At 51.6% G+C, this 23005-nt stretch overlaps 1 protein-coding gene across 4 annotated transcripts in view; it reads left to right on the forward strand.

Annotated features, from left to right (window-relative positions):
* The window catches only part of TNIP1 (TNFAIP3 interacting protein 1), a 52916-nt gene continuing 29911 nt past the window's right edge, over nt 1-23005 (forward strand). Inside the window, exons 1-2 of one of the 4 annotated variants that reach the window (XM_043600775.1) lie at nt 1-73; nt 21690-21861. In XM_043600775.1, the coding sequence (XP_043456710.1) occupies nt 21726-21861 (136 nt within the window). In that variant the 5' untranslated portion in view covers nt 1-73; nt 21690-21725. Of the gene's footprint in view, nt 74-5772; nt 5962-21689; nt 21862-23005 lie in introns of those variants that run through there. The other 3 variants (XM_043600694.1, XM_043600839.1, XM_043600929.1) reach the window with 3 other exon arrangements.

Genomic DNA, 23005 nt, shown 5'->3' on the forward strand with positions numbered 1-23005 from the left:
AGCACAGCAAGCAGAGAAGCCTTCACAGGGCGGCAGCCCCCGCTGCACCCACCCTCGTCTTCTCCTGCCCCAGGTGAGTGACCCAGCCTGGGTGTCCATGAGCCAGGACAGGGGTGAGGGCTCACTGCACAAGGGTGCCAGGGCCACCAGATCACCCCCCAGCTCTGCGCCAAGAGCCACCTGGCCTCCTACTCTCCTGCCAGCTGGGTTTGGCTGGTCCCCTGTGCCAGCTCCCTCTCCCCACCCCCCCCCCCCAACCCGACCCGGGGCTTGGGCTCTGGGCCTCTCTGCCTCCTTGCCTGGCCTCATTCTCCTCTTGCTGCTCTCCCTACATTTCTTATTTCCTCTTCCTGTCCCCCTCTTCTTGCCCCCTCCTCAGCCAGTGTTTTTCTCTCTAGTCGCTGCCAGTTCTTCCAAAGGGAAGGAGAAGAAAAGTGGCTTTTTGTCTTATCCTTCCCTGAAGGAAAGGGATTGGGCTCACCAGTGTGAATGTGGATTTGTGTCGGTGTTGAGAATGTGTGTCCATGTTTGCGAGCATGTGTCAGATCTATGGAGGTATATATGCATGGGCCTGAGCGCAAGTTCACAAGCATGTCTGTGTTGGGGAGTGTCTGGGTCATTATGTGAATGTGTGTGTGAATGTGAGCTTTGGAGGGTGAGTGTGTGCGTGTGTATCAGGCACTTTAGTGGTCTACAGCGAGGTAGGAAGAGACCAGGTGGGAGTCTAGCCCTGCCTTTCTTGGGAACACGATGGAAGGCTGGGACCCTCCTCAGAGCTGGGGCAAATGCATCTCTGGAGGGCTCTCTCACCTACTTTCTCCCTAGGGCTGGCTAGACCCTTCTGCGGTTGAACCTTTAACAGAGGGCCTCAGGCACTGGGAGTGGGTGAGAGCTGGCAGGCAGTGGTGATACGGCCTCCTCTTTAAACCCCAAGCAGTCCAGATTTTCCAGAGCTGGTCAGAGGCCCAGCCCAGGGAAGTCCCTTGCTAGGAGGAGCAAGAAGCAGAGACCAAGTCCCTGTCACAGTTGCTTCTGGGCTGGAGAACAATGGAGGGGGAAGCAGGAGGGACCCTGGGAGAGGGAGAATGAGAGAGGACACGGGGTGAGGCTGAAGGAGGATGCCTCTCTGGGCCCTGTCAGGGCTTCCCAGGATTAGGAAATGTCTGGTTCGCATGGGGCTGCCTCCCTCAGGGGATGGGCTTGGCTGGCCTCTCCCCGCTTCTAGGAGGGTGACAAGGAGCAAACTTGGATCCAAACCCAGATCTGGCTTGACATGCTGACCTGACATGCTGACAGGGAGGCCCAAGGGAGAGGAGGTGGACCAGGGGAAGCCTGGGGCTCGCAGGAACTGTGGGAGGTGCCTGGTTAGGCCACATATGCTCCGAGGCCGGGAATTTCCCCCAGAGTCACTTGGCTCTTTCCTCTCCGCCAGTGTCGTCCTAGAAACCCTAGTGTGACTGGAAGGCCCAGGGCCGCAGCGGAAACAGCTGGGAGGGAGAAAGAGGAAAACAGGAAAGACCCTGGAGAAAAAGTCAAGAGAAATGCCTTCTAGGCCTGGTGCTTCCCAGAACGCTTTGTGAGGTCTAGGGCAAGTTCATCCTCAGCTCTGGGCCCTGGGCATCGCTGCCTTTAACTCACCCCAGGCCCCGTGCCATCTCGTTCTTTCTCCACCCTATGCATCAGACTCTACACTTCAGGTTATTGGTGAGGAAACAGGCAGAGGGCGATCATGAGGTGTAAGGGCAGGGCTGGGACCTAAACCCAGGTCTGTCTGACTCCAGAGCCCACACCCTAACCCTTGCATGGCATGCATGCTCTTGGAGGAGGGGGTAATCATGAATATGAGATGCTTTAGTTCACCTTAAGGTGCATAATGAATGTGAAAAGTTATGGATATCTTAAAGCCATCCTATCCATCCCTCTGGCAGTTATTGGGAGGTAGACAGAATTAAAAACGTTTCTTAGGCCGAGGGTGGGAAGCAGAGACCGTAGGTACTGCCCACTTATTTATTTCTTACCAAAAAATATGATTACCTACGACAATTTCAGTCAACATCATGTGCTCGATGTGCATTTCTCATTTAGCTATCACTAAAATCTCTCTCTCGTGTGCACACACCCAATACCAAAAAGCACCTAGAATCCACCGTGGGTTTCATATTCCCAAGATTGCCCTGGGCTATGGAGACAGGAGCCCGGATGGAAGGAGGGGACCCAGACCCAGGACTGCTCTTTTCCTAGTTCATTAGCTGCTCACCTTGACTTTCATTCACCTCTAGTCAACACCCCAACTCACAAACTCACCTAATAGAGTGAGGCCGAGTTTGTTGGTTTTAGAAGCTTCACTTCCCATCGGTGGGGTGTGTGAAAATAGGACTGCTCTAGGAGCAGGAGCTGTGGGTCCTAGCCCTGAATGTGAACCACAGACTTGCTGTAGGACCTCCAGCAAGTTCCTACCCTTCTCTGGCCCTCAGAAGCTTCATCCCTATGAGAAAAAGGCTGGGTCTGATCCTTTCGAAACAACCCTTTAAAGACTGGCATTTTGAGCTCTGTCTTAGTAGCTGGCAAGCCTCTGGCATAATGCTCAAGAGCGTTAAGCGGTTAGGAGTCTGGATCTTCGGGCTCCAGTTACCTGTTGCTGTGTAAGACCTTGCCCAAGTCATCTAACACCTCAAAGCCCCAGTTTCATCTGCGAAGTGGGGATGGCAGTGGTAATAACCTCATGGTGGCTGGGAGATACCCTGTTATGTTAAAGTGCAGACCTAGCACATAGCAAACACTCCATAAATGCTACCTCTTAACGTTTTTAATATGCTACCTCCACTCTTCTTTAGAAACTTGATTTGGAGCTTAATCAGGTATGGGTGAGTTTGGGGGTATGTTTTTTGTTTCCCTCAAACGTGGGCTTAGATCTTCCTTCGGGGCAGCCTTACTGGAAGTGGTGCAAGGGTAGGGAGTGGCAGGAAGGAGATTGGGAAGTTTCATGTTTTAAAACAAAACAAAATAAAACACAGGCCTTTGATTCTCCTCCGAGGTAGAGCTTTGTGCCCGTGGTTGTTGTCACTCTGGAAGAGCAAGAGGTTTCCAGCTGCCTGGGTCACTCAGCTTCCGGCTTGGACATCTCCTTCTAGATCTGAGGGTGGCAGGGGGTGCCAGGTGAGGGGTGCTGTTTCCCACTCCACCTGGGGGCTAGGGTCCCATAGAGGATGTGGATGGTGACATGGAACTTGGGGAGAATGCATTCCTGGGTTTAACAGTGAAGTTCTGTCCAGTGCTGGCAATCCATGTTTAGATGCCACTATCATTTTTTTTTTTACTTTAAAAAATGTTTATTTATTTATTTTGGGAGAAATAGAGAGAGGGAGAGAGAATGAGTGGGGGAGGGGCAGAGAGAGAGAGGGAGAGAGAGAATCCCAAGCAGACTCCTTGCTCAGCACAGAGCTGACTCGGGGCTCGATCTCATGACTGTGGGGTCATGACCTGAGCCAAAATCAAGTTGAGTCAGATGCTCAACCAACTGAGCCACCCAGGTGCTCCAATTTTGCTTTCTGTAAAATTACCACTATCATTTCTTGAGTGCCTACTGGGTGCCAAGCTTTGGGCTTTACTTGCATTATCTCACTTATCTTGATGATCACCTTAGGGGTAAAGTACAATTATTTTCTCCATTTTTTTAGGGAGGGACTGAGCCTTAGGGAGGCCACCCAGGTAGCAAGTGGTTGAGTAGGGGTTAGAACCCAATTAGTTAAATTCATAGCCTATGGTCATAATGAATGTTGAGTTTGTGTAAGAAAAATCATGATACTGGGAAAACAACATGGTACAGTGGAAAGAGTACACATGACTGGAAATCAAGGTCATGGTTTCCAACCGTGAAGGCATCACTCAATGTATGTGGCCCTGAACAAGTCCTTTACCACACTGAGGTCTCGGTTTCCCTACCTATCAAATAGGGGATTGTGAACAATGGTCTCCATGGCTAATGTGGTGGGATGCTCTGAATTCAAACTAAGACTTAAAAGGAAGGATGGGTGTGCTCATGACCTTGAAGAGGTAAGTTTTCTCACATATTGTAAGTGTGAAAAACTATCCCAAGATTGGAAACCAGGCAAAAAAATGATCATATGACCTTTTTATGTAGTACCAGAGCACTGTCCAACAAGTCCACCTAGGGGTCATCAGACGCTTTAAGGCATGAAACTATTTGTCTAACTCTTTAAGGTCAGATATTTTACAAAAACAGTTGAAATGGTTTGGAAACAAAACACAAATAGTTGGAGACTCTTCGTTTTTTAAAGTAAATTTCGGTGTTCATGAGAAGACTTAAGTTGAGAGTAGGAAGACAGCATTCCAGGAGGAGGCAAATTGGGAAGTGTCGACAGATAGCAAGAAGAAAACCATTTTGGGGAAGCCTAATGGGTGGTGGTGATGCCTGAGAGCTGCTTATAAACCGTGGGTTGGAGATTCTAATCCCCCTGTACCCCACCCCCCATTGGTGACACTCAGCGGTGCTTTGCTTGGCCTTTGCATTCCCTCCCCCCACCTCTTTAAAAATCAGAGTATCTGAGTACTTATCTTCATAAGTAAAATCAACCAGAATATTGTTTGGAGAATTTGATAACACTTTCGAAGTAACTTAAAGCATCCCAGAATTTGGAAACGTCTTTGAGGTAACTGAACTTACAAAGCTACAAAGGAGACTCCTTGGATTGGGTCTATATTTGGGTAGGCGTGTGTGTGTTTATGTGTATGTTCACACAGTCACAGTTGATTGACAGATCTCTCCTTCCCTAAAATGAGGGCCTGTATGAAATACCTCTCCAAATCCTTTCTGAGGATGAGGGCCTGTCAATGACTAAGTTTTCATCAGTTGCGGAGAAAAGGGTCTTTTGCAATCGATTTTTCATAAAGTTATATTTACCCCATGAAAAGAGCTGTCCTTTATTCCAAGTTCAGGTCCTTCCACTTTTTGAAATTAAAACTCTCTTTTAAATAAAATGACGGGCTTAAAAAGAAACAACAACAAAAAAGGGTTCCCACAGTTAAACCAAGCCGCTTCTTAAGGGTCTGGGAAATCCCACAGCTCTTCAGGGGATCTGGCCCACTTATATGTAGGCACAGTGGGAGGCGGGCTCCGGATTTGCCCAGTTGGGTTTGAATCTTGGTTCAGCCACTTACTATCATCTAACCTCTCTGTGCCTGTGAATTTATTTACGGTAAACAAGGGGATAAAACCCATCTCACTAGGGTGGCGTGGGAAAGAAATCAAGTAATTAATGCATGCAAAGTGCTTACAATGTCTGGAGCAGTAAGTATGCAAACAATCTTCTTCAGGGGTCCTCGAATTTGTGGGAGCTCTATGAAGTTGTCCAGGAGCGCCCTGGACCCAACTCTGGGGCCCTGAGCTCCAGCTCTGGCTCAGCTCCAGATGCTTACGTGCCTTTTGGCAAGTCCCCTCTCAGCTCGGGTCCGTGTGCCCGTCCGCAGCAAGGAAGCGGTGGGGTGGTCTCTGCGGCTGTTCTCCGCTCTGAAATTCCGGCCTCATCCCGGGCTCCGGGGCTTCCGGCGCGGGGACTGCCACGAGGGGCTGCTCAGGCTCCGGAGGTCACAGCCCGAGGGGCGGGCCTGCGGGAGTGGGCACAGGCGGCCGCTCGGCTGCTCTCCGCCCCGGACCTCCCAGGGCGGCCGCTGTTTACCTCGTTTCGTCCCACCCCCGCGCCCGCGGGCCCGCCCCGGCGGCGTAGCGCGATTGGGCGAACGGCCTGTCGATCTCCGGGGACTTTCCCAGGGGTAGGGTGGCCCAACCCCCGACACTTCCTCGTCCCTGGCGCGGTCCTCCGCCCCGGCCGGGAGCCCGCGGAGTTCTGAGAGCCAGATTCTGGCCGCGGCCCATAACCTGTCCCTGGACCCGGGGCCGAGCGCGGAGAGCGGGGCGCTGTGTCCCAAGACCCCCACCCTCAGGTAAGCCGGCCGGGCGGAGCGAGGGTGGGGCGGAAGGGAGTCCGGGACCCGGCCGTTCAGAGCCTCGGCAGTGACCCGGCACGGAGGAAGGGGGAGGTCAGGCCCGGTCTGGTGGCCGGGGCTCCTCGGCTTCTGGGCCCCGGCGCGTGAGGCCCGGGTGGCGGGGGTCGGGCCGTGGCGAATCCCTGCAGGGCTCGGAGGGCGGTGGGCGCGCCTGCGCACTGCGTGGGTGAACGCTGTCTGGGAACAGCGTACAGGCGAATGTGCGGAGCGTGCAGAGCCGCCGGTTAGGGGACAGTGGGCTGGCGTGGGTCTGTTTACAGTGTGCGAGACAAGCTTGGGAGCAGTGTGCACATGTAAGGAAGAGGAAAAGAAGTTATTGGGCGAAGTTATTGGGCGATTTCCAAGTGCTGATTTAAACCTTTAACATGTTTTAAACTCATGTCACATTTCCCCTTAAAATCAGTATTATTATTATCCCCATTTTACAGTTTATGGAATCGAGGCACTTAGAGATTGGGGTCACACGGCTAGGGAGTTGCAAAGTCAGGAGTTGAACCCGGGCCTTTGGCTTCAGAGTCCCTGCTATTCAGTTTCTTTTGAACGAATTTTGCACACTGTTGGAAGCAACATTTGTGTGCATTTGCAGGGTAGCCGTAGTGAGTTTCTGGGAGTGATTTTGGATGTGTTTCTACGCGTGGGTGAGTTTTCCACTGTAGGACATTTGTGTGTGTGTGTGTGTGTGATGGTGTGTATGGAAGTGGTTGCATTACACATTCATTAATTGTGTGTATGGAAGTGGGTGGGAGTTTTGTGCGACTGAATGAGAGATTGTGTTTTGGCTGGGGGGCCAGATACAGAAGAATCAGCAACATCCATCCCTACTTCCTTGCAGAATGACAGTACAGAGAAATCTGTGGATTCCCAGTGCATCATGTTGATTTCTCAGTATCATTAAAATAGAATTTAATCAACATCTATTTTCCAAACAGCAGGGTGTGGTAGAGGGGAATTCAGCATCTTATGAGAAGTCAGGAAAGAGGATTCTTTTTTTTTTTTTTTGTATTCCTGACAACGGATATTGCATTAAGAGGCTAGAACATTTATTAGTACAAGCTCACAGGAATCTCGTGATTAATCTCCTTATTTTACAGCAGAGAGAACTGAGACAGTGAAAACCCAATGGCAGTAACGATGACAGTGTACATTTATGAACACTTACCGTGTGCTGGGCACAGTGCTTCACCTTCAGTATCTCATTTAATCTTTTCAACAGCTCTGCTATTAGCTCTAGTGGCTAATAGTAGCCTCAGTTTTCAAATGAGGAATCGAGACCCCAAAAGGTTAAGATTTGGCCAAGACCAGTAAGCCTTGAACAGCATGGCCCTGTTCTCTTTCCATTGACCAAGGTGTCTGTCCTCTCTGTGTCCTGGGAAAATAGTGTAATCAGGAACTGGCACTTCATGGAAGCACTTGATCATGTCCCCCTGGAAGCTGCAGTTGTGAATGTCCTGTATTCTACATACTTCTGTGACCCTGTTTTCCACCACCCCGGGGCGTCCTGTGGGTACCCGTGAGGCTCTCATGCTGAGGGGTGGTGCCTGCCCCTATGCCCACACCAGGTATTTTGGGGCCCCAGGAAGCTAAGGGGTCTGACTCATACCCTTAACCCTAATGTTGCCTGTGAGTTGGGGTCCAGATGTCCTGGGCTGGATGGGGCCGACCTCATTTGAGCCCCTCACATTTGTAGGAGGCCGTCTGTCTGCCTCTGTCTCTGAGTGCTGCTTGGTATTACTTCTGCTTGCACTGCAATTTAGCCCCTGCAGCCTGCTTGTCTTCCCTCCAACATACCAAGCTTGTTCTTGACTCGAGGTCTTTGTATGTGCTGTTCCTTCTGCCTGGAACACCTTTCCCCATTTCTTTACGTGGCTGGTTCTTCCTTATCTGCCAAGTCTCAGCTCAAATGTCACCTCTTTAAAGGGGCCTTCCCTGATCATTCTATGCAAAGTAGCCCCTTTTTTCACTTTCTGTCATATTACTATTATGGTTTTATACATTCATCATGCTCTGAAATAATCTTGTTTATTTGCGACTGAGAAAGTATATGTACAGAGCTTGGTGTCTAGAATATAATGATTTTTAGTGCTTACTTGTCTGGTGTCTTTCTCTTTTCCTGGGAGAGAAGGATGAGAGCAGGAACCACTTTAGTGCATGTGCATTCTTGGTACACGAGTGTCTGGGGTAAGGCTCTGCTGGGTTTGTTCAATGGATGCATAGAATAAAAGAAACTAGAATAATGGTGCATTTCACCCAGGCGGGGAGATGGGAACACACTTGTCCCCGAAGGGTAGTGGCAGCGTCAGCTGGAGAACCAGAACGTGCTCCCCAAGGGATTTTTTTTTCTCTCTCTCTGATAGCCAGCACGCTTTTCCTGACCACCCTTGTGCCCAGTGCTTGCAGAGGAACATGATGCTTGGGTACATAAGGAACTAGCTTGGCCGTCCAGGAACTGGCAGTGGAATGCAGAGAAATGTGCTCTGAGCATGTTGCCCCCAAGTGCCTGGCATAAGTCTCACTGGAGTGCAGGACAGTTTGGGGGCACCAGGTGGTCAGGAGGCTTCCGGAGGGAGGTGACTTCAAGGCCAGACTCTAGGAAGACGAGAGCAGAGTGGGGCCTGAGCCCCTCTGGAACTTGTAGACTGGGTAGAGGATTGGGGGTAAGGCTTTGCTGGGTTGGGGGAGCTGACCAGCTGGCCCAGGAAAAACCCTGAAGGTCTTGACTACCAGGCAGAGAAGTGGTGGTTTCTCCCTTGTTGGCAGCCTTGGGAAGTGATTAGAGCAGCGGGGCTGGCTAACTGTAAGCACGCATGTGGAGCACCTGGGTGGTGGCTTGTTAAACGCATACTGGTCCCTGTACCCCGAGGGGCCGAGGCAGTGGGTCGTGCCCATGCCTGGTGTGGAGCACGGTGGGAACCCCTGGTGGAGAGCGTGTGCTTCAGAGTTTGGCACACCTGAGAGGGTGCTGCCCCTGCCTCCTCGTCTGTAAGGCTCTCTGAGGTCAGCGCTGTCTTCTCCCGTGCTGCGAATTCATGGGACAGCGCAGGGCCGATGTGGGGTAAGTGATCAGTCAGTGCTAGCCGTTGACCTTGTTAGTGACGATCGTCATGAGGATGTTGAAGGGATTTCAGTAGGACATGATGGAGAGGGTCCAATACTCCATGTTTGGGGATAACCGGCCTTAACCCCTCTGCCACCTGTGGACCATGCTGTGTCCTGTCTGGATGGGTCGTCCCCTGCTCTGTGTCAGATGCCTTTCCATCCCTGTTTGGAATAGTGGACACTTACACGCGCGCACAGCAGACATCTGGCCTGAAGTCCCTCAACAGCACCTCGCACCCCAGCAGGTGGTCCTTCAGCCTCAGCTTGACCCCATCCCCAGGGTCAGGGAGAGCACTGCTGCCTGTAGGCAGCCTCTTCCCATGTTATGGATGGTTTGATTTTGTGGGCACCCCCTGCCGCGGGTGCAGGTTCCCCCTGTCTCACCTTCTTTTCCCTCATTGCCCACCCGACCGCTTTGAGGGAGGGCAGGCATGGTTCCGCGTGGGAAGAGGGTGCCCAGCGAGCCCCAGAAAGCCTAGGTCTGCCTCCCCTCTGTGTCCCCACCATCCTGGACAGCCTTGGGCAGGTCTTCTTCCTCTGCTGGCTTTGGTGTTACTGCAAAATGAAGCCAGTCCACTTGCTGGTGTCTTAGAATGTTCTCTTTCAGCCCTAAAAACTCTGTACCCCAGTGACCGGGCTGCCTGCCCTCTCTCTGGCTCTTCCTGCTGGGCTGGGCCTTTCTGGGTCCACCCTGCCCACGCCTCCTTGCTGCACCCCTGCCTACCCGAAGTGCCTGCTTCTCTTTTCCGTGTCCGTCTTTGAAAGGAGGGTGTCTGGGACCCTCTGGAGAGTTCCCAAAAGGGAGGCTCAGGGAAGCAGGGAGCAGCTCCGTTGGTTCTGCGGAGCAGAGCTCCCCAACCTCCAGAGACAGACCTTGGCAGCCACAATGGCCAGTTAGTTGCAGGAAGTTTTTGATGTTTTTTCCCCATGACTGGCCCAGGACAGTCACTCTTCTGAAAGGAACAGATGACTGGCCTGAGGAACAGCTGGCTCTTTGTCCCCAGGCAGGGCTGAGCTCCTCTCTCCCCAGGGACCTCACCCTGAAGCTGTTCCCTGTGTTCTTGAACACCTACAGGGTGGACAAACCGGGTGGCCTGGCAGATATGTGTGTGGGGTGGGGGGAGGGTGGGGGTGCTGTAGGAGTTGTGTCACCAAGGAGTCATACTTAGAGGCCAGAGCTGGTATTTTTAGGGCGGGCGTGGGGGGTGTCCCATGAGTCAGGGGCCTTTGGTTTGGTCTCCACCCACACTGGAGAGTACTTGCTCCACTTTCCACCGACTGACAGGCCACCGTCCTGTGCCTTCCTCATGGCCAGCTTCATCAGTGGTCTGAGGAACGCTGGTCCCTCCATCCCCACTTCTGCCTCTACCCGTGTTCCCCCATCCCCCATCCCCTGGGAAGAAGAACAGAGGTCTAAGCATGGCAACACTGACATTTAGAGAATATGAAGGGATCTTTCAGACATAGAAGGTAACGTGCACACACCAGACACCCATCCATCCGGCTTAAGAGATCCAGATCCTGTACACCTGAAATTTCTCCTTGATCATCCCCTTTATGGAAGTAGCAAGTGTTCTGATTGAGGGTTTATTGTCTTATGTTTCTCTATAGTTTTATTATACATATATATATCCTTAAACAACATGTAGTAATTTCATATGTTTAAAAATGCTATTCAAATGTTATCATACTGTCCGTATGCATTGTTTTGCCTGATATTGTGTTTTGCCTAATATTGTGTTCGTGAGATCCATTCATGTTTGTGTCTCTGGCTGTAGTTCATTCATTTTCACGGCTGTATTGTATTCCCTGGTATGAACTTGCCCCAGTGTATTTATTTTCTTCTTCATTAGGTAGTTTCCAGCCTTTGCTTCTAGAACAAAATATCTTTGGCTCTTATCTGTCCAGCTGTCCCCTTCCTAGTCACTGTGGCTTCTGCTGGGGTTGTACTTTAAGGTCTGCAAGGAGCTCTGTGGTTCCTAGTTGGTCCTCCCAGCATTTCCACGGGGAGAAACAAGGGTAGTATGTTCAGGGTCACCTGGCAAGGAACTGAGCCAGGGTTTGAGCCCTCCTTCCACCATATGTAGAGAAGGGAAATTCTTTTTTTTTTTTTTTTTTTTTAGAGAGAGAGAGAGAGAGCACGCATGCAAGGGAGGGGCAGAGACAGAGAGAGACACAGAATCGGAAGCAGCCTCCAGGCTCTGAGCTGTCAGCACAGAGCCCAACACGGGGCTCGAACCTACAAGCCGTGAGATCATAACTTGAGTCAAAGTCGGACATTTAAACTGACTGAGCCACCCAGACGTCCCCGAGAAGGGAAATTCCTACAGGTTGTCCCCTTCCCCCTTGGAGGGGTAGTTACAAAGTTGGAGAAAGCCTTCATTGGCTAACCAGCTTTGGGCATATTGGGGACTGGGAGACAGAAGGCCAGCCAAGTCCCTTTTGTCTAAGGGTGGACCTGGTGCCCTTTGTCCCCATGGCTGATGGTTGAGGCACTCTTTCTGGGCCAAGTGATGTCCCAGCCGCTGGGATGGAAGCTGGCTTCTAGGCGCGGAGTGTGTGTACCTGTGGATCGCAGGAGCTGAGAGGAGGCACGCACGGGATGGAAGGAACATGGGCTGGGGTTGCTGGGGCTGCTCTCTCAACCCCTCTTAGGAAGCTTTCGGTAGCAAGGAGTACAGGGTGGAACCAGTGATAGATGATCAGGTGTGGGTTCTGCTTTGTCCTTTGGCAGTCGTGTGGCCTTGAGCCAAGCTCTGCACCTGTCTGGACTCTGCTTCCTCTCCAGCAAAGCAGGTGTTCCTGCTGTGAGGACCCACAGGCGGTGGGCGGGGAGCTTTGTACTGTTCCCAGTTGAGGGTGGTTATCCAAAGTCTGTTGCTTCTCTTCCCGCCTTTGTCATCTCAAGGCCAGCCCTGGCCTTCCCAAAGCCAGATCCTTTCCAGTAGTTTCCAGGTTGAAACTCGCCTCTACAGTTGCCAACTCTCCATTCACTGACTTCCCTGACTAGAAAACTTGCTCCTGGAATGTTCTTGTGATCAAATCCCTATAACCTTGTCTGTCCATATGAAGCAGGTACATAATGAGCTCTCACCCCTGCCCGCAGCCCTCCAGGCCTCATTTGGTGCCAGAAGAATGGGCCTTCCCTATTGTCATGACCTTGTCAGAACTTAAAAAATTTTTTTGATGTTTATATATTTTTGAGAGAGAGAGAAAGAGAGAGAGGGAGACAGGCCGAGGTGGCGGTGGGGGTGGTGGTGGTGGTGGTATAGAAGATCCGAAGTCGTCTCTGTGCTGACAGCAGAGAGCCCAATATGAAGCTCAAACTCACGAACCGTGAGATCATGACCTGTGCCGAAGTTGGACGCTCAACTGACTGAGCCACCCAGGTGCCCCAAGACACTTAAATTTTTAAAACTTATTTTAAGGTGTCCCTTTAAAAAAGTTACAATGACATTCTCATCAGAGGAAAATTCCCTAGAACTAAAGCAATACAAAAGGCATAAAGTAAAAAATGAAAGATGTTTTCTTTCAGGGCACCTGGGTGGCTCAGTCAGTTAAGCTTCCGACTTCAGCTCAGGTCACGATCTCACAGCTTGTGAGTTCGAGCCCCGCATCGGGCTCTGTGCTGACAGCTCGTAGTCTGGAGCCTGCTTCGGATTCTGTGTCTCCCTCTCTCTCTGCCCCTCCCCTGCTGACGCTTTGTCTCTCTCTCCTTCAAAAATGAATAAACATTTTTAAAAAATTAAAAAAATGTCTTCTCCTTCTTCCTTTCTCCTTCTTTTTCCCTTCCCCTATCCCCACTGTATTTTTATTTTTTTATGTATAGAGAGAGTGTGCACGTGCACATGGTGGGGGGGTGTGGAGAAAGAGAAAGAGAGACAGAAAATCCTAAGCAGGCTCCACACTCAGCACAGAGCCCGACGTGGGGCTCAATCCCATGATCCTAGGATCATGACCTGAGTCGAAATCAAGAGTCAGACGCTCAACCTACTGAGCCACCCAGGTGCCCTCCGACTGTATTTTTAAAATAGAACAGGACTAGATTTCCCTTGAAAAGAGTTTCAGTTTTATAGGTAAAATAAAAGTTTCTCTTGTTTCTAGTCCCTATCCCAAGTCCCTCTCTAGAGCTGCTAGAGCAGCTTGGTGTGCATCTTTCCAAACCTTTTTCTATGTGATTTAAGATTTTACATATACATGTATGTATATAGACGTGTACGTGTCTGTGTATCTACACGTACATGTACGTACATATAGACACACATGTAGTTGTATGTGGGGTTTTTTTTAAAGTAGTATCCTGGAGTGCCTGGCTGGCTCAGCCAGAAGAACATACAACTCTTGATCTCAGGTTCGTAAGTTGGAGCCCCACACTGGGTGTAGGAATTACTAAAAAAAATAAATAAATTTTAAAAAGAAATACAAAAATAGTATTGTATTATACTTTGCTTTTTATCCCTAACAATATTTTGTGGACATGTTTTCATGTCATTGCACATCAGTCTGCCCCGTTCTTTTTGATGACTGCATAGTATTCCAGTGAGTGAATGTACCAGGGTTTATAAAACCAGTGCCTCCCTGGTGGACGTTTAGGACATTTCGCAGTTACAAAGCATGTGGCAGTGCACATTTTTGTTCAGCTCCTGTGGGCAGTGACGCAAAAATTTCTGGATTCTTAGAGGATTACTGATACAGTCAGTTACCTCTGGTCCTGTAGATGATTGAAACTTCAAGCGTTATTTTTCTATGAGAACTTTGTTCTCAACTGATCAGGCGTACAAGCAGGTGTTGACGTCATTGAGAAACAACATTCCACACTGTGGGTGACCCAACTATAAGAAAAACAAATGTACACAAGGCTGTATCAAGAGAAACACAATACCTAAAAAGGTGGAGGTGAAAGTTCTTCTGTTTGGTCAGGTAAACCACACCTGGAGTGTTGTGTCCAATTTCAGGACCAGCTACGGATAGGGTAGTGGTAGAGGGTTGAGGGAGGTGGATAGGGGAGGGGTCTAGAAGCCATTCCCTCAAGGAACAGCACAGGGAACGGGGTCTAATCAGCTTCAAGAGAATGCTGTAGGTTCCAAATCTCTGCAGGGCTGAACTGGAGAAGAGGGGCATCTTGTTCCTTATTCTAGAGGACCCAGAGGGTAAAGTGAGGGCTGGTAGAAGTCAAACTGGGAGTAGTCTAACCACAGCCAGTGTTGGTTACCCAGGGGAGGGTCCTTAGGGAGGAAGTTGGGTCCCTAAGATGGTCATCTGGAGTCCCTTGGCTCCCCTGGAGACTGGATAAGTACAGGACTGAATTTCCCCTGAGCTTCCTTTCAGCCTGAGATTCTAAGCCCTGGTGACTGCAGGTGATCAAGGGCAGACTGGGGCCTGGTTGTATACAAAATTAGAGATGCATGGAGGCAGGTGCTGGGAACTGGGGAGCATGTTCCAGATAGCCAGACGGCAGGACTGGTTTCCTCCCACTGTGCCTCAGCCCCTGTCTCTCAGGTGGTGCGGGCCAGTGGAAAGGGCACCCAGTGTTGGAGTCCGACAGATTGAGCCTGGATTATTTGTTCTGCCACTCACCAGCTGTGTGTTTTTAGGCAAGTGACTTAACCTCTCTGAGTTGGCTTCCTTACCTGAAAAATAGAGATAACACTATCTAGCTGAGAAGATTGGTTTCCTTGCTGGAAAACAGGGACAGTTTTCATCTCTATGGTGAGGAGAAAATGAAGCAATGTGCATAATGATATAGCCCCGTGCCTGGCATATGGTAGCACTTAACTGCCAGGTCCTCTCCCAGCTTGCGTCAGATGCTCCTTCTCCTCCTTTTGCAGTGGTGCCAGCCAGCTGATGGTTCTGGTCCACGGTCTTGTCCCCAGGCTCATGATGGGGAGCCTGCATCTTGGAGGCTGAGTGGAGCCAGTGGGGCTCCCTCTGTGGGTGAGGCAGCACAGGGGACAGGAGGAAGAAGGACACAGAGGAGATGTATGCTGTGTTTGAGGGACACAGTCCTCAAGCTGGACTGGAGCCTGGGTGCATGCTAGGGAGGCGGGGAGGACCCGGCGAAGGGCTGCAGACATCATTTGGGGCTCTCTGACTGCTCTTGGGGGCGGCAGAGGCACTCTGATAGCACTTGTGGGAAGACTCTTGGTTCAGGGGAATCCACTTGGGAATTAGGAGGGCTTGGAGCTGAGGAGAGCAGCCTTCTCAAGGTCAGACGGTTACAGAAAGGGGCGACGATAAATTGTAAGTTCTGGAATGTCAGAACTAGAAGGGGCCTTAAAGATTGTCTAGTCAATCCCTTATGTTATTGCTAGTGTTGCAGATACAGGCCCCTCCTTTTAGGAAACTGAAGCCCACCGAGGGGAAGATGTTTGTTCTGGTGGACGTTGCCTCGATCCCATGACTTCTGGGCCCAGTTCCTTGTTTTTACATGCAGCCTCTTGATTACCGAATTGTTGCCAAGAGTGCATTAAGTCCTCACTGACAAGGATGCCAGGGCGTGCTCCCAAGTACACGCCCTCTAAAGTAGGTGCTGTAGGTGCTGTGTCCTTGCTGATGGTCATCAAGAGGGCACAGCTTGCTCTTTGATGGATGGCCCTGGGTCCATAGTTTCCCTGATGGTGAAATGGGTGGGGAGGACTGGAGATCATCATAAAGTACAAACACGAAGAGATGTTTGCTTTACTTTGCAAGGTGCTTTCATGACTTCCTCTCATCCCGGGCGGTGGGGGTGTGGTGGGGGGGAGCGTTGGAGGATATTCCCATTTACAGTTGAGGAAAGGGAGGCTTAGATGCTTCGCAGTCTTTGGTGAGTGTGGTACCTTCGGCTTTTCAGAGCTGCGTCTCCATTAGCTGTGGTTGTACCAGTGTCCGTGCTCAACGATTTTTTTTGCAGTTACCAGAAATTCAGTGGTGTCATGACCTAGCTTACCGAGCCGGCAGAGGAACGTAAAAACTCCGTTAAAAGGGGGGGTATATGGGAGTGGGGGAGACTTGGCCCTAAATCAGTGGGCTGGAGTTATGGGGCTGCCCCAACCTTTTACTAAGAACCCACTGCGTGCCAGGCACTTAACTAGGTGCTATACACACATCATAATTACTTTGGAAATTTTATTATAAAATGAATGTTTCTTGTTGAGTAAATCAAGTAACCAGGAAGTATGAAGTAGAAAGTGAGAACTCCCTTCCAACTGTACACATATGTTTGCGATTAATTTCTTTAATCTGACAGCAGGTGGGTTCTCTTGTTATTCCTGTTGTGCAACAGAGGCAGCTGAGGCTCAGAAGGGGCACACAGCCTGCATGGGTAGACAGAGCTGGGACTCGGGAGGGATCAGCACAGGTGACGCCCCCTGGTGCCGCACCTGAGGGAGGCTCCCGCTCCGGGTCCCATGCTTGCACTCGAGCACCCCTTTCAGTGTTACACACTGTGTGCCTCACCTGCATCGCCCACGCCCTGTATCGGGACTCTTTCTTCCTGACTCCACGGCTGTGCTACCTCCGGTGTGTTGGGCCCCCTCTCTTTCCTTGCCTTGCTTCTGGCTCCCGCGGCTTGGGTCTTGGTTGATCCTTAGGCCCGGCCTACGACATCACCATGTTTCTCTCTAGTCCAGGCTCCTCCCTGTGCACACGTGGACCCGGCGTGCAGAGAGTGGGCAGGCTTGCCTATGGCCATGAAAGTGGACAGCAGAGTAGATGCTAGCACCTTCTGACTTTCTGTCCTGTGCCTTCCTTCCTAGAGACCCCTTCCCTTCGGCCCTCTGTTGCCCCTTCCCACTGGCATCCCTGGCAGCCCCTGCCTCCGCCTGGGGATGTGGCCGTTGGCTACCTGGGACCTCCTGACTCCAGGTACCAGAGATCCACTCAGGCTTTTCCCTCGGGGGCAGGGAGACCTTCACTTCCCGCAGCGTGCAGCCAGTGCCCAGCAGCCTTAGCTTGAGCTTATTAAAGTTCCCCAGGGGCCTCAGTTTCCTCATCTGGCAAACAGACATCAGCCCTGTCATCTTCCCACGGCTGTTGTGACAATCAGATGGAAAAACAAAGCGTGGGGCACTGCTAGGTGTTCTGCACACGTTACAGGTTATGCAAGCTCATGTCATTTGGAGGGCCTGGGAGCCCCCTCCTGGAACCAGCCCACGGCTCATCACAAGACAGTCTCAGATGGGCCAGAACACTTGGGTGCGGGAGCTGGAATGCAAGTTCAATTCCAAGTCCAACCTCTTTCAGTTCTTTTCTTCTCGGATGGAGGCTGTGATTTGAGCCCACACTTCTGCCCCCCCTCCTACCCACCACACCCACTTGGCTCTTCTTCTGTCACCTTGTCACACCATGTCCTCCTCTTTGGGGCTGCTTCAGGTTCAACAGTATCTTTTCCATCCTCACACTCTGTGGTTGCCGCCTGGCCTCCCATCTGTCTGGGCCCCTTTCTGCCCCAGATGGGACCCCCAAGCTGTTGGGGCCGGCTGTGGGAGCCCAGGGCACCCCTCAGCTGAGCTCTTGCTTGGGACAGAGGCCTGAGCGGTTGCCACTTCGTTCCTGGCTCTTTCTGTGTTCAGAAGGCGGGGGTTGGTGTCGCACTGCTGGTGTGGCACTTGCTCTTCTGTAGCTGCTGGCACCAGGCCCGGATGGACGTGGATTCTACCAGGTCCTATAAGAACATGGGGCGGGGTCTCTGCTTTGCAGTGGGATCTTAGCTCGGGAGCGGAAACGGAGGGCGAGGGCAGCGGGCAGACTCGAGATCGAGAGCAAGGACCTTCTGGTTCCAGCTCCATCTTGCTGAGTGACCTTGGTCTTCACGTTCTGGGCCCTGACTCGCTGTCCTCATACTGTGAGGGAGAGTCAGGTGAGCCGATGTCCAGGAAGCTTCGGCGCTGGCCTTGGTGCTGCCCCTCGCAGGGGCTGGGGCCCGCCCCCCCTTGCCCCTCCACACACACTGTGCTGTCTGTGACCAGGGAAGACTAGGCAGCTGCCTGTGGGAGACAGGAGAGGGGTGCAGCCCCTCCCTCAGAGGACCCCTGGGTCATGCCAGTCGCCTTGGAGATTCCCTTCCAGCTCCGTCATCCTGGGAATGATTCCCCTCTTCAGGAAAGGTTACAGAAACCACAGTGACAGGAAGAGAGTTCCCATCTGCCCGGCAGTCACCCTGGAACTGCCGCTGACCATCTGGGCGTGAGGTCAGCAGGATGTGGAAATTCCCCATTTCTCTTACTGCGTTTCTTCCCTCCAGAAGTCCAGGCCCTCCCCTGGGTGGCTCCCCTCACCTCCAGAGAGGGTTTTCTCACATTGGGCTGTTGTGTGTGGGCTCCGTTGGCCTCCTGCCCTGCAGCCTGTTCGCTTGCCCTGCCCCCGGGCGCTGCCTGCGAGGCTGGAGTCGGGAGAATAGCCTGCTTGCCCCTTCCTTGGCTTCCCTGAACCCCCTTCTGTGTCGGCTCCCCAACACTGAGTGTCATGAAGTTTGGAGGACACGGAGATGAGGTTTAAGTTCCTGTATCCCATATCCTGCTCTGTCACTTGGCCTGACATCCGGGCATCCTTAAAGGAGCATGGTTGTGCTGGCCCTGGTCTCAGAAGTATGTGGCCATCTTGGGGTGCCTGGGTGGTTCAGTCAGTTAAGCATCCGACTTCGGGTCAGGGCATGATCTCATAGCTTGTGAGTTCAAGCCCTGTGTCGGGCTCTGTGCTGACAGCTCGGAGCCTGGAGCCTACTTCGGATGCTGTGTCTCCCTCTCTGTCTGCCCCTAACCCACTCGCATTTTGTCTCTGTCTCTCTCAAAAATAAATAAGCATTAAAAAAAAAAAAAAGAAGAAGAAGCATGTGGCCATCCAAGTGCTGCTGGTCGGTGGCGGGTCACAGCCAGGCTCTTGGGATGTTTTCAGTTGGCTTCTCAGGAGGCAGAGGCAGGTCACAGGCTCTCTCTGCTCTGATTAGACACTTACTGAGGCTCTATTGTGGACCACTCTGAAGATACGCTGGTAGACAAGGTGGACTTGACCCCTGCTCTCATAGAGCTCCTGGTCTACTGGGCAAGCCGGATGCGGAGTAAAAAAACATACCCAAGTCATCATGGAATGTCAGCCGCGAGTTCCGTTTAGGGTGAGTGTAGAGTGGTGAGCAGGATCCAGGACACATGGGGCCACTTATCACCAAAAGTGGCTACAAGCCTCTTCCAAGCCTTCAGTCCTCCCATATGTGAACTCTATTCAGCTCTCAATCATGGCCCACCTTCCAGGTGCCAGACCTAGGCTGGTGACAGCCTCCGGAAAGTTCTCAGTCAAATGCACAAATGCTCACACCAGTCACATACATTATATACAGGGTGGTAAGTATTTGGCCGGAGAGGCACGTGAGGAGAGTGGGGAGTGCAGAGGAAGGACTCCCCCACCATGTCTACCAACATTTTTGAGCACCTTGCTAAACACCAGTCACTGTGCTAAGTGCCTTCCCCGTGCCGTCTCGTAGTTCGGGGAACGTGTCAGTGCTTTAATGCTCTGCTGTATAACCTTGACCTTTCACGTTGAAAACAAGTCCCCCTAAACTCAGTGATGACTTTTGTGTCGGGTGTGTGGGCAGCCGTCCTTTGCGTCTGTGGGGCCCAGCAGGGCGTGGGTGTCTCTCGAAGTACATGTTCATCTTCTGTTTGTCAGTCTTTGGGGGAGGGGTCCCACTCACCAGAACTCTCTTTTTCTTTCTGGCCCATGCCATTCTGTGGTGATATGGACCCTCTGGTCAAAATGCTTATTACTTCTTGTGCTGCAAGGCAGGGGAAAGAGCCCAGAGGGTACCTGATAGCTCGGCAGGTGTTACCCCACAGGCTGGAACTCGCTGTCTGGCCCTTGGGGCTGAGTCTTAAATGGGAGTTTGTATGCCAGTGTAGCAGGGGGTTAATTTAACTCGCTTTCCTAGGCAAGGCTGGGTTTGCATCTTGGCTCTCATGTGCTGGCCACATAATCCTGGCTGCGGTACTTAACCTCACAGAGCCTCCCTTATGCAATGAGGATAATTTAGCTGGTATCTTAGGGTTGGTGCACAGCTTACCTGAGATAATGTACCCGAAGCAGTGAATGCAGTGCCTGGCGAGTAGATGATTAATGAATGGGGCTGTCATTATTAGCACTTGCTCACCCTTTTCTTTCAGTGAGCCCTGTGTGGGTGCTCAAAGGGCCTTTGAGGATTCCTGCCCTGGGAGTGATGATCTTGGGAAGGAGGTTTTGGGGCCCCAAGTCCTTCTGAGGTCTCCAGTGGAGCCTGCCCTTTGGAACTCTTTCTGGGTGGCAAGCCCTTTGCAGGGCTGGAAGCTGGGTCCCCTTCTCAGCCTCGGGGCCTTTGCCCTTAACTATTCTCTCTGCCTAGAATATTCTTCCCTCAGGTAACCTGCATGGCTAGTTCCCTCACCTTCTTCGGGTCTTTGCTCAAATGCCTCCTTCTCTGTGAGGCCTTTCCTGACAACTCCACTTAAAAGTAAGTTCCCTGCCTCATACTTCCCTGCTTAATTGTTGTCCATAGATGTTTTAATCACCCCTAATACCATGTTTATCTACCTATCATCGAGCTGTCTGTCTTGACCACTAAAATGTGAGCTCCCTGAGGGATTTGTTTGTCTGTTTTATTTGCTGATAATTGCCCAGTGCCCAGACTGGTACCCAACACAGAGTAGATGCTCAATTAATAATTGCTGAATGAATGAATGAATGAATGAATGAATGACTGGAAGGAAGAAAGAAGTTTCTCTGCTAAGTTCCAGAACTAGGCGTCTCCAATCACTTTGCAGGGCAGTTTCCAATGAAATAAAGCAGATGAACTTACTTGAACAGATTGATGCAAAACCCTTGCTGCACAAGTAGATAGTCATTTGATGGAAAATTTATCTGTTCACTAGAACTGCAAGGGACAGACCATACATGATATGAGACTGAAGGAAGAGGGTGACAGTGTCAATTGAGTGTATTAAATATTAGTCAGGGTTTCTTCTTCTTTCTTTTAGAAAAGATAACGTACATATGGGTGAAACTTTGGATTGGATTGACTTGCTTATCCCTGAGGGCCCATTTGTTTTACCGTAAAGATCACTGATTTAGTGGAAGACTCTCATTTCCCCTCAGAGAGGGGAGGGGACTACCCACAATCCCACAGTGAGTTAATGGCTAGACCATTTGTTCAGTCATTAAGTGCTCACTGGACATTCACTTTATAGCTCTACCGAGCTGGGCGCTGGGGCTGCCATAATGCAAGGTCCCTGTCCTTCTGGACCCTACCAACAGGACGTGAGCTCAGGCTTTTTGACTCCCAAGTCCCTTGCTCTTTCTTGTACTCCATGATGGATTACTGTTCCAAATGAACCAGCTGCACAGTGAGGCTGCCCAAAGAAACTGATGCCACTCTTGGGTGTCTCTTAATAGAGACACAGCGTCCAGATCAAAGGAGGTGACTGTCTTGCTCTGCTGTGCTGTGACCAGACCAGCCTCAAGTGCTGTGTTCTTTTCTGGGTCATGGGACTGCCTTCTGGGGGCATTGATTGACTAGGATGCCTCAGTGGCCTGGCCTGCCCCCTGATATACTGCTGTTGTCCTTACAGCCAAGTGGGCACCACGGCAGGGGTGGAGCCACCCTCATGGAAGGGAGAGGACCATACCGGATCTACGACCCTGGGGGCGGCGTGCCTCCAGGAGAGGCTTCCGCAGCTTTTGAGCGCCTAGTGGAGGAGAATTCCCGACTGAAGGAAAAAATGCAAGGGATAAAGATGTTAGGTAAAACAGACCCTGCGCTCTCCCTGCAAGCCTCCTCCCTGCAGCCTGCAATGCCAGCTGGCATATGCCCCCACCCAAGTCATCCCACTGTCCCTCCTGGCCCGGCATTGGCTCCTGTCCCACAGCTGTGTCTTTGTGCACTTCTGTAGCATGATGGCAGCATTCCCAGCCCTGATTCCCCAGCACCCCAGCTCCTTCTGATGACAGGACTCAGAATACCTGAGGGACCTAGAAGGAGGAGGCATGGAGGTGGGGGAGGAGCTAGAAGGCCCAGTTTGGGGACATGGAAACAGAATGGCCTCGTCTTCCAGAAGCACCAGAAATAGGAGAGCTGGCGTCACTGGGGCAATGAGGGCATGGTCCCCAAGTGTTGGAGCAGGGAGCTGAGCTTGGCTTGAAGCAAAGCGGGAATAGGTCCCTTGATTTCTCCTTTCCTGGCTTTTGCCCGAGCTGTCCCCATTGCCTGGAGCAAGTCCGCTTACCTCCACGTGACTGAACCAGTCATGCGAAGGATTCATTGATACCCTGTCCAGAGGAGTCTCTTTCCTCTATGCCCCTAAAACTCTTCCTTTGCTTTGCTGCCATCTTCTCTGGCCTGAGGCTTTGGGGGTGAGCTCATGTGCCTGATTTTCTAAATGCTGAATCCTTGCTTGGCAGATCTCTGCTTGGAATGGCAGCTTAGGGAAGGGGGAGTAGAGTTTCCCATTCTCCACTTGTAGGAGAAGGAAAACCGAGGCCGAGAGGGGTGGTGGTATTATCAAGGACCTCCTCCCTTCAGGCAGCCCCTGACCAGGGTGGTGTAGGCTGTGGGTAGCCGCAGGTACCATGATGGGCAGTCTGAGAGCCCCTGGCCAGGAATGGCCGGAGTGGGGCAGGAGGACGGATGGTGCCAGGAGGTCAAGAGTTTGTTCTAGATTCCCCTCTACTCCATTCTCCCTGATTGTGAGGCCCCTTCTTTACCTGGCCCATTTATGCCTAGGGGCTGGAATGAGGTGTGTCACATTCGGCCCACAAGGCAACAGTGGGAATGCAGCCCAGGACCCGCAGCATCAGAAGCCACGCAAAAGCAGGCTTAGGGGCATGGGGCTGGGAGAACTGGTGCACTGAGCTGAGTAACTCCTTTGCTCCTCCTGTGCCCATCATC

This window comes from Prionailurus bengalensis, chromosome A1 (genome assembly GCF_016509475.1).
Source record: "Prionailurus bengalensis isolate Pbe53 chromosome A1, Fcat_Pben_1.1_paternal_pri, whole genome shotgun sequence".
NCBI classification, from domain to species: domain Eukaryota; kingdom Metazoa; phylum Chordata; class Mammalia; order Carnivora; family Felidae; genus Prionailurus; species Prionailurus bengalensis.